The sequence below is a fragment of the Ahaetulla prasina genome, chromosome 3, assembly GCF_028640845.1.
Source record: "Ahaetulla prasina isolate Xishuangbanna chromosome 3, ASM2864084v1, whole genome shotgun sequence".
In the NCBI taxonomy this organism is placed as follows: Eukaryota; Metazoa; Chordata; class Lepidosauria; order Squamata; family Colubridae; genus Ahaetulla; species Ahaetulla prasina.
The window spans coordinates 132059881-132071215 of record NC_080541.1 but is presented as its reverse complement, the minus strand read 5'-3'; the positions used below and the strand labels follow the sequence as shown (position 1 = coordinate 132071215).

General features: G+C 35.9%; 1 protein-coding gene across 1 annotated transcript; it reads right to left on the bottom strand.

Moving 5' to 3' along the window:
* Positions 1-217: 217 nt before the first annotated feature.
* On the bottom strand, positions 218-10928 carry RGS1 (regulator of G protein signaling 1). The gene is made up of 5 exons (XM_058176641.1): positions 10738-10928; positions 6871-6957; positions 6634-6695; positions 5401-5564; positions 218-2738 (listed from the first exon to the last, which is right to left on the bottom strand). The coding sequence occupies exons 1-5, from the start codon at positions 10926-10928 to the stop codon at positions 2553-2555; spliced, it is 690 nt and encodes a 229-aa protein (XP_058032624.1). The 3' UTR covers positions 218-2552.
* Positions 10929-11335: the final 407 nt, after the last annotated feature.

The window sequence follows — 11335 nt, the reverse complement described above, 5'->3', positions numbered from 1 at the left end:
TGGAAAAGGAAAATAGCCTGTAGATTCAAGATATCTATCATTACAAATTATTTCCAATTGCTAAACATACTTGCATAATTCATTGCTATCCATCAAGTTGGATATTGAGCTTGATACACTTTACAAAGTTGTTAATAACAAAGGAAAACATAGTTACCAAGGCACAAGTGATTACAATATATTTTTAATACAATATATTTTAATCTAGTGGTCATTAGTTATCGATTTACAAATTGTAATACACAAAATATTATCATCACTTACATAAAGCTGATACACACTTACTTAAATATTAGCTTATATTGCCAGAAAATCAAATTCCAGTCTATCAATATTTACAGAAACAAACAATACATTAAGCTCCATAAACCATGGATATCAAAATACATACTATCTATATTTAATGGGATATACTGGGTCTAGTAATAATTATTTTAAGAGCAAGGGCTAACACATCTAAATAGAATGGCTTGGATCTGAGCTAAATTAAGGCAGTTTCTACCAGCCCATACACATAAAGGTAGTCCGTCTCTTTCTCCTCTTTGTAGCAACTTCCCTTCTGAATCCCTTCTGAAAGGCAAGGATACTCTTCAGAACAATATAGGAAGATGAATGTAGGCAATTGGGGAAGAAAGTAAGTGTCCCCAAATCATGTGAACTTTATTCCAAAAACTTCAACCACAATCTCATATTATTTGCAGCTATATGATGTTCTGTGAGTAAGTGTGTTTGATTGTATATGTATCTGGGCATCTAGAGTTCATTCCATTAAACTTCTTTAAATTCACTAGTTGTAAAATCAAAATAAGCTGTTGCAAGCTGTTGCACCTGTCATCTCTCCTGCAAACAGAGTAGTGGGGGCTCCTACCTTGTGGAACAAGCTTCCCCTCAGGCTTCGACAACTACCTGACCTTAGGACCTTTCGCCGCGAACTTAAAACCTATTTATTTCGTATGGCTGGACTGGCCTGATTTTTAAATTTTAAATTTTAATTGAATTTTGATGAGTTTTAAATTTCTGTAATTTTATGGGGTGTAATGTTATTTTAAATTTTCTGGCTAATTGAATAAGTTTCTTAAGGGTTGTTTTAATATTGTGTATGTTTCTGTTTGTATTTTACTTGCCTGTTCACCGCCCTGAGTCCTTCGGGAGAAGGGTGGTATACAAATTAAAATATTATTATTATTATTAGTAGTAGTAGTATCTCTCTCTAAAAGTCTATTTTGGATATATTTTCCTCTATTCCACACAGTTTTAATAAGGCTAAATAAATCTGAACACAAAGGAATGACAAAGTTCTGATGGGATACACTTTATCTAGTTTGCCCATTAATCAGTTGCAAAACAACAACAACAACAACAGTAATGCTGTCTGGAAATATATCAGTCCAATATTGTTTGAATTCAGAATCCAGCTAGTAGAAGAACAAACCAATAAATCACAGATCAGCTTTTCAGGGAGTCAGTTGGAAGAGTTCTTGGGAATGAGGCCATGTGTCTGACTTTACAGAGACCAGATCTGGCTCTGAAGGTATCCTCTATTGGAAGAGCTAATAAGTCCAAATCTACTTGAAAGAGAAAGTACCCATAGAAGGAAGAGCAAGAGACTTTAAATAGTTTATCATCATAATCAACAATCCACACACCAGATTGGACAAGTACATATGCTTGTACATATGTACAATATGCTATAAGTCAGTATTTTATTGACTTATAGCATATAAAATCAGTACCCCTTCCTGTCTTCTTTTGGGATAATGAGATTTTATTTTTTCAGAGAAAAGCTTTTGAAACAATGAATAAGGGACTACTTACATTTTTAGCATAGGCTTTTGAGCCTCTAGATATGGTCATGTATTGTCAATATAAATTAGATTTAACAAAGCATCCCAACAAATTGCCCAAGCCAGTCACACCCTGTATGCTTGAAAAACTCCCTGGGTTTATAACTGATGATGATTTGTGCTAAATTCAAAACTTATTTGTAAAGCCTAGAACAGCTTTGGGATTGTTCATATATACATGTTTATCTCTTGAGTCTATGCAAGCATGATTTGCATCAATTTGCCTGAGCCATGGAGCATAAAGTGAAAGCACAGCTTTGCACTCATTGCACTCCTTATTCCTCACAAGCCAATACCTTTCAAGGGAATCTGGTCATCTGGCTTTACCAGATAAAATGCTCAAGAAGGAAATAATGCACACAATGTAAACAATCTAACACTTGTCTTCATAGTTGTGTAATTAAACACAGAGCTTTTCTTTTCACAACATTTGAACAGTGTGATTTGAAAGAATATTAGAAGTGTGTGTGTGTGTGTGTGTGTGTGTGTGCGTAGAATGAACCTGACCAGTTTCAAGGCAGCTTGTCTCTCTTTCCTTTTCTTCTTTCTTCTTTCTCCTTATAAAGGGTGTTCCAGACACTTCAACTTGATAGATTGCATCTCTTGCTTTAAGTGTTCCATCATGTCCTTGCCGTCTTAGTTCCAACAGTCCCACTTAGTGTACTGAGGCACAGCAACTCTTGAAGCTTCAGAGCTGATCCTCAGTTTTCACTTGAGATGGTTACTTTGAACCTTGTTTAGAAGGTTATGGTAATGTTGAGATTTAAGGAATCTTGGATAGGAGTCTCTCTCCATCAATACATAAATAAGTCTCTGAGCCTCATCAAAACTTGAAGGTGTGGGATCTTGAACTTTCTTAGCTACAGATTTTCTTATGTGAAAGTCAATGTTGATCTGGAGAGAACAAAATGAAATTTCAACATCTTTGTAAAAACTACCCTGTTGATATAGCAATGTTTATAGTCAAACTCAATGCAATCTGAATAATTGCTACATTACACTTTTGAGCAGTTATTGAGAAATGAGATCAATACCAAAATAAAGTTTATATTTCTCAGTTCACTGATATTGTGAGATGGCGGGCATATATATTTAATAAATAAAATTGGTATAGTCATGCTATGTATCCCTTGGACTTTGGCATCTTGAAAGAAATTTTTGGAGGGGCTCGAATAGCCTGTAAAGGTATACATTTAAGATTATGAGATGGAGATAAGAAAAATAAAGATGTTTTATGGTTTGTTAGCCCATAGTTTATGGTTTATTGCTTTTCTTGACAGCATATAAAGTTGAGTAAGGTTTAGGAACCTGTTTCATAATGTCCTCAGCAGCATATTTCAAATGGCAATATAGAATAGAATAGAATGGAATGGAATGGAATGGAATGGAATGGAATGGAATGGAATGGAATGGAATGGAATGGAATAGAATAGAATAGAATTTTTTATTGGCCAAGTATGATTGGACACACAAGGAATTTGTCTCGGTGCCTATGCTCTCAGTGTACATAAAAGAAAAGATACATTCATCAAGAATTCTAAGGTACGATGTTTCAATACGGTTGGAAAAGCAAGAGAATTTTATGTTGAGGTATTAAAAGTTGGAAGTCTTCCCCCATTGGAAGCTAGAAGAAGGGAGGCTGAAGTGAAGGAAAGAGAAGTGAAGCAGGTACAAGAACAGATTGTGATGGAAGAAGATTTATTACAAGTGTTGGAAATACCTACGACGGGTTTAGATTCAAAAGAACAAAGGCTGACAAGAGCTGCTGCTAAACGCAAGGAACAAGAGATGAAGGCACAACAACAACTGGCAACTACTACAATGGAAACAGTGGGAGGAGCAAGGCCTAAAGTAAAATGTGATCTGCGGCTGGTGTTCCAAAAGTTTCCTTCGGCCGATAATGGCAATTAAACTATTATCTTGGAATGTTAATGGCCTGAATTCACCGCAGAAGAGAAGGAAAGTATTTCATTATTTGAAACAATTTAAAAATGACATTACCTGTTTACAAGAAACACATATTAGATCTTGCTAAATGTTGGAGATGCGATTGTGAAGATGCTACTTATTACCATTTGGATTAAAGTATGGTGGATTATGCAGAATATTTTGAAAAAGAAGATTAAGTTTACTCCGCAGTTCTTTCTACTAGGAATAATTATGGACTATACAGCTATAGAGACTAAATTGATTTTGAACTTAATAACAGTCGCAAGACTTTTGATTGCTCAGTATTGGAAGAAAGAAGAAAGTATCAAATCTGGCAGAGATGACAAAATCTCCGCTTACTTGAAAGACTATACACTAGAAAAATATATTTTAGAATGGAAAATGTGGATTGATTATATTTAAAATAAGTATCAGATAAAAAAATATCGAATAGCATATGAGTAAATTTAGGAAATATTTTGTATTAGATATATTTTTGAAGGAGAGGGGAATTGAGAGTGTGACTAAGTGTGGTGTGACTAGAGATTATAATTTAGGAATTATTTTGGATTATGATTGTTAGTTTTGATATCCTGCATTTTGTTCTGGGAAGTCGGGTGGGGGTGGGGGTAAGGGGAGGGAATTGGGGGTTTGGTAGAGATGGAGTGATGGTTAATGTACAGGGATTATTGAAGAAATATAATTAATGTAGGGTCGGGTCTGCATAGTTACCATTTTAGAACGGTGAGGAGGGAGAAAAGAGAGAGTAGGAGGTAGGAAAGAGGAGAAGAGGAAGGAAGAGGGATAGTAGAGGGAGAAGGAAGGTGGAGGGTGGAGGGAGGAGCAGATGTAGATAAGAGAAGGAGAGGAAGGTTTGGAAAGTAAAAGAAGGTAGAAGAGGGAAGAGTGTTAAAAAGGGTGGTGGTGACTGGGCAAGCCCGACTAATTGTATATAACTGTACATTGGATGAATTATTTGATATGATTGTAAAAATAAAACTTTTTATAAAAAAAAAAAAGAATTCTAAGGTACAACACTTAATGATAGTCATAGGGTACAAATAAGCAATCAGGAAACAATAGTCACTTATAATTTAATATGCATGTAACTGATGCAGTTCAGATAATTTGCAAGCAGCCTCATGTAACTGAGGGCTTATGGCATAAATTGATGACCCCCCCCCAACCTTTTAAGCAACAGGAAGTGGTTCCATGGAGAGAGTTTTTTCTACAGACTGGAGGGGTGTGGTTTCACATGCTACCTACATCCTATGGTAGGCTTTGTTTGCATTGCCCAGTTTCTGGCATGGCACAGCTTGGCACCGGTTCATGGACTAGGGGTTGGAGACCCCTGGCAGAAATAGTGAATTAAATAATGATTGCAGGATTTCATTCTTAACATAAGGCAAATAGTCTGTTCTTGATTGTGGGACCTCAACCTCCCATGTCTTTTACTGTCTTTTATTCCATGATAAAAGTGGGGGGAAACCCAATGAAGTGATACAAAATCAATCTTTGATAAATAATCTTTGGTAAAATAAATTTCACTATGTGAAAATGATTCTCTTACTACATGAATGTTCCAATCCAATTATTCAGTTGATTGATTGATTGATTTAGTGCTTACTTGTTTTCTGGCATCTGACTTGACAAACTCTTGGTAAATCTTTTCTGCTTTGCCATATAAACAATCAGCCTGTGCTTTCCTGTAGTCTTCACATGCCAGCCAAAAATCAATGTTTTCATCACTAAATTCTGATTTCAAAAATTCTCTGAATGCCTCTTGACCACCTACAGTGAATAAAAACATTAACATGATTTCAGTCATTGCTCTTAATTAGGTGGGATCAGCAAATCTGAAGATATACTGTACAATATTTCTGCAAATTTGTAGTATAATGTTAGGAAATAGAAGGTTTGTGGACTTTGACTACTTCAGTCTTTCTGAATTACTTTTGAATTTTTTTCTCATTCTATTGCATGCAAATTTGATATTTTGTTCAAATATCAAATTTCAGTTGAGTTCTCCAAAATATAAGTTGAGTTATTAGTGAGTTATCCAAAAAGAGTCAAGTCATCAGCTTGAGAGCTGTTTCTCAGTTAATTCAATCAATGATTTTAAATAAGTTGAAGAAAGAAAAAATGAACTTCCTACCAATATTTTACAGAAATGATACGACAGTTGGAATTAGTTGTTTTCTAAATAGAAAGGTACTAGAAAGCTACAAACACAAATCAGCAATCTCCTGCAAGTTTTCATAAACCCAAAAGGCAAAGAACAATCTTGTCTAATGTTGTCTCTTTGAAAAGATCAGAATTAACAATAATAATAAATACACAATCAAACCTCTCAGTGCTTGCAATTAATTGGTTCCAGGAGGTATGATGAGTACCAAAAACAATGAGTACCAAACAAAATTTTCCCATAAGGAATAATGTAGTGAGTCACAAGGCAGCTGACACTGATAACTTCTACCTTGTGCATTGAGTACCAAACAAACAATGCATACTGCGACAAAATGTTTGCATCAAAATTCATTGAATACCAAATCAATGAGTTTCAAAACAGTTGAATACCAATCTACCATGAAATATACATAATTAAAGTCTCTATTAGTGTCAGAGAATATGGTTTGGATGTACTGTATATGCATATATGTACATATGAAAAGTCATTAAACCAGGGCTTAGAATATTTTATTGAATAAATTGAATTAGTTTTTTTAAATATCTGAAGGACAACACCAGTGTTCTGGATTATGTTTTTCAGTCAAGGCATATTTTAAGAAAGTGACAGCTGCATTTTTCCAAGTTTCTTCTCCAAGTTATATACTCCAAAATGTCAGAAAGAAATGCTTACACTGGGTGGCCAGAAGCTTTTCTAGGGACTGGGACCACTGGATAACTTCTTTTGTAGAAAGCCTGAAATGACATAAAAATGTTCAAACTTGTTTGAAATCCCCTGGAAAATATGAGACATTGGTGTATGTGTTTGATATCTATGCAGTGACCAAGGACAAGGTATGGATGTATTTTCTTTGCATCTTTGTTTGCCCTATAAGATACCACAATTATAACAATATAATTTGATACTTACATTCCGTCTCTTGAGTTGGAGTATTTCATGTCAGCTGATTCAACAGGTGGCACAAGACTCCTGAAATATTTTTTTGCTTCCACACCCCTAAAACAAATTAGAGAATATATTTACTCATTTACTGTGAATAAATCTAGTAGTCCTTTATCGAAATATACCAAAATAATCCAAGAAAGTTCTAATATAAGCATCTGAGGAAAAAATGTTATTCTTATGGACCTTCATGAAGTAACCATTCTGTGCAAAAATCAAAACTAATATCAGAATATTTTTGATTTGTGCCAGTTTCTTACAATAAGATGGCTAAGATGGCTTTCAAACTCCATATAAACATCTGGAGAAGCAAATTCTATCATTCAGATTAATTGAGCTTTGCTGCTGTTCAGGACAATTTGCTCAGAGCTCAAAGAAAGTGTTTCCCCTGATTTCCTCCCCTTAGCTCCATCATGTTAAACCTCTGCCACGTGTGCCACAGGTGGCACATGGAGCCATATCGGTGGGCACGCGAGTGTTGCCCTAGCTTAGCTCCGGTGTGCATGTGTGTGCTGGGCAGCTGTTTTTCAGGCCTTCTGGGTCCACCAGAAGTCTGGAAACAGGCCGTTTCCGGCCTCCAGAAGGCTTCTGGGTGGGTGGGGAAGGCTGTTTTCGCCCTCCCCAGGCTCCAAGAAAGCCTCTAGAGGCTGAGGAGGGCGAAAAATGGGCCTACTGGGCCCACTGTGCCATCGCATGCCAAAAACAGGGGGAGTGTGTGGGGAGGGGTCATGTGCGCAGCGCGGGGGGGTGGGGGCACATTGAAATATGGGTGTGGGCACGCACGTGCACACACCCCTTAGCTCCCCCTGCTTTTGGCACATAACATCAAAAAGGTTAGCCATCACTGCCTTAGCTTATTTCTACAGAAATAAATTTAATAACTTTGGAAGAACTAAATTAATTAGAATTCCTATATAGCAATTTATATCTATAAAGACATAATACTAAACATTTTAAATTGTTGAGTAAATTTAAAACTATGGATTTGAATTTGACAAACAATAGTCTAAGCACAGTTTAATTTACGGAAACTGAAAGCTAGTCGTATGCATATTTTTCATTAATAAATAATACTAATTCCAGAGGGACATCTTTTAAATTTAATATACATAGAACATATTTAAAAGTGGTTTTATAGTGAGTAGATGGTATTATATAGCTTTTATAAACTCCATAGTTTCTTTATTTTGTGTATGTTATCATCTAAATGTACAGTCTTTGTACTCCATGGTGTTATAGAGCCTGGTATTTGATCCTTCATGAGATATATTTTAAGATACTTCATGAAGTAGAAGCTCCAATGGCTGAAAAGATCTCTTCTGATGTCCAAAGCTTGCTGCTACCAGCTGCAATCATGGAAGAAGACAATGGTTGGCTCAGAGTATTCTCTAAAAGACAAGGCTATCAGATTGGAATTACTGAATTACTGAATTACTGATTTGAATTACAGTTGGCCACTAGTTGGCAGCAGAGATAGATTTTTTTCATACTTCTTTTCTATCATCTATTCTAGAGATTGCCTTAATCTGTACACGATGAAGGTCTCTGCAGGACTGCAGGACTGACCTACAACCCAATTCTACCTTCCAGTCCATCCTCATTGCTTTCTATTCTCGGTACAGGTTTAAGTTAATCTATAAGGGTAAAGGTTCCCCTTGCACATAAGTGCTAGTTGTTCCCCACTCTAGGGGGCGATGCTCATCTCCGTTTCAAAGCCAAAGAGTCAGCATTGTCTGAAGACCTCTCCGTGGTCATGTGGCTGGCATGACTAAATGCCAAAGGTACACAGAATACTGTTACCTTCCCACCAAAGGTGGTCCCTATTTTTCTATTTGGATTTTTTATGTGCTTTTGAACTCCTAGGTTGGCAGAAGCTGGGACAAGTTACAGGAGCTCACCCCCGTTTTGTGGCACTAGGGATTCGAACCACTGAACTGCCGACCTTCCTATCAACAAGCTCAGCGTCTTACCGACTGAACCACCTTAATCCTTCAGCACACCATGACAATTTTTTTTAAAGGCTGAAGGCCTTGTCAAGGATCCTTATGTCTGAAGATTCCAAGCTACCCTGCCTTGACTAAACTTATTCTACCATTCTCTCCTTAGATCTATAAATGGGATCAAATCAGAAGGACAATAGAGGAAGAAGAGAAATGAATTTTTATGATTCATGATTGTAATTTTTAATCAGCTTACTTAGTAAATCGATTATTACCGTATTATTTTAAATAATCTATTATTTATTAAATTAGTATTTATTACACTAGTTTAAATTAAAATGTAATATTAAATTAAGGATCACATTATTTATTACGTTTTAAAATGGTGGCCAATTCTATATAGGCTTTGGAGATGGCATTCAACATTGTAAGAATAAAAAGAACAATGTACATCCAAAAGAAAAGAAAAGAAAAGAAAAGAAAAGAAAAGAAAAGAAAAGAAAAGAAAAGAAAGAAAGAAAGAAAGAAAGAAAGAAATCATGAAAAATCCATAAGAGATTACATTAAACAAAACCTGGGGAATTAACCTGGTTTCCAATCTGCAGGTGGGAACCAATTGGATCTCTGAAGGGAGGTGGGGGGAGAAGGAAATTCCAGAGGGCAGGTGCTATGACTAATAACTTCTTTCATCCTGACAGATGCTACTGTTTGGTTGCAGAGCACATTCATTCTGCTCTATAATCATACAGTTCAGGCAGGAACAGGAGACACCTCAGAGTTACAATGAATAGTTTACCAATCATCCCCATTCCCAGTGCTTTGATGGAAAGATGTTGAAATAATTTACTATAGGACTACTCAATCATTTGACACTCGCTAACACAGAAGCAGAAATATAAAAAAGAGGTTTAGCCGAGTTTGTGGGATTTGAACAATTGTTAAATGTTCAAGTCCTTCTTTGCCACTTTCAGCCACTTGAAGATGACACATATGCAAAGTTTTGAGCTTTTTTTTTTTTAAGTTCGTCACAACTCTGAAATATTTCGTGTTTTTTCCTTAGTACCCATATGTGAGATAATACTAAGATGGGTTGAGTGGGTGGTGGGACAAGAATTTCCATCTAAGAATCAAAGACTTTTCTTTCACACACACACACAAAAACCATAGTACTGTTGAACTGGCATTTTGCTGCTGCTTTAGCTAGGACCACACACACACACACACACACACACACACACACACACACACACACACACACACACACACAAAAGCCTAGTGAAACCTTTACGCTTTAAGCTAAAAAACTTTAAGCTGAAATGTCTGCTGTGGTGAGTGCCCATACACACACACATGTACACACAGACATTAAAAGTATCCTGTACCCATTCATAAGAACACTGAAAGTTCGATCTGTTAAAACAACAACAACGAATACTGTCTAAAACTGCAGGTGTGTTCTTTTAAGAAATGAAAATGCTATTGTTTTTTTTAAAGCAAAGTGCTTAAAACAATGTTTTCTGTACGGACTTTGATTAGTATGACATTTATTCAGATATAATTCCTTCAATCTGTTCTATCCCTCTTATCTATCATCTCTCCCATTAAGGCTTGAACAAAGATGCATTTTGTTAATTACTGACATTAGCCTGACTGATCAAAAATGATGATTATCCATTTTATTTGGGTTACTGAGCAGAAACCCAAACTCCTGGCTTTCGATTGATCATCCAGAATTTACAACCCAAAACTGATGTTCTCCGTATTTTTGATTTGCAATTTGATCCAAAATCCAAGTAATGAAACCTGAACTGAAGAAACGTTTCCTCAGTATGTTTTTGTATAAAATAAAATTAAATTATTTTTTTAAAAAAAAGGGGGGGGGAGATACACTTACAAAGTCTTTGTCTTCTTTTGGTGATCTTTGCTGCCTGCAATCTCACAGGTCTTTATTTCGTCTGAAGCAGTGTGCCACATAAACAGCCAAGGCATTTTTCGTTGTCTCTCTTTCAGTTGCAATGTTTCTGCAGCCCTAACATCTAAAGGTCTAACCTCTTGCAAAGCTGATGGCTTTATACACTGACTCATATCACCTGCTTTGTAAGAAAGAAGCGTCTTTCCCACAAGCACAGACACTTCCTTTTTTTAACCGTCTGATGACATAAGTAGACTTTGGGACTTTTTTAAAAAAAATTTTTTTAAAATAAAATAAAACTATTGGTTGCTGTTAAACTGGCTAGGACAGGTCTCAGAAGCTATTTTTTTTTAAAAAAAAAACCTTTCTTACAAGAATTCTTTGCCTATTTACAGTCAAAGATCAAAACCATCATATAGTCATTTATTATAAGTGCTATTCATAAATATTAATTCACATATAAATAAAAAGCTGGTTAACAATGAAAAAAAATCCCTTCTCACTCTTATGGGTGGTATGTGGTATTCCTCGGTCTTGGGTTCTGCATCAGAGACCTGGGAGTTTGAGGTTTCTGTGCAGG

What these genes read in the sequence shown, in the direction of transcription:
- RGS1 (XM_058176641.1), bottom strand. Translation starts at nt 10,928, where the DNA reads ATGAGTCAGTGTATAAAGCCATCAGCTTTGCAAGAGGTTAGACCTTTA. An exon ending in TCCAACTCAAGAGACGGAAT is followed by an intron (nt 6,696 to 6,870) that starts GTAAGTATCAAA and finishes ATGTCATTTCAG; the next exon opens with GCTTTCTACAAAAGAAGTTA. An exon ending in AGTCAGATGCCAGAAAACAA is followed by an intron (nt 2,739 to 5,400) that starts GTAAGCACTAAA and finishes TGTTCTCTCCAG; the next exon opens with ATCAACATTGACTTTCACAT.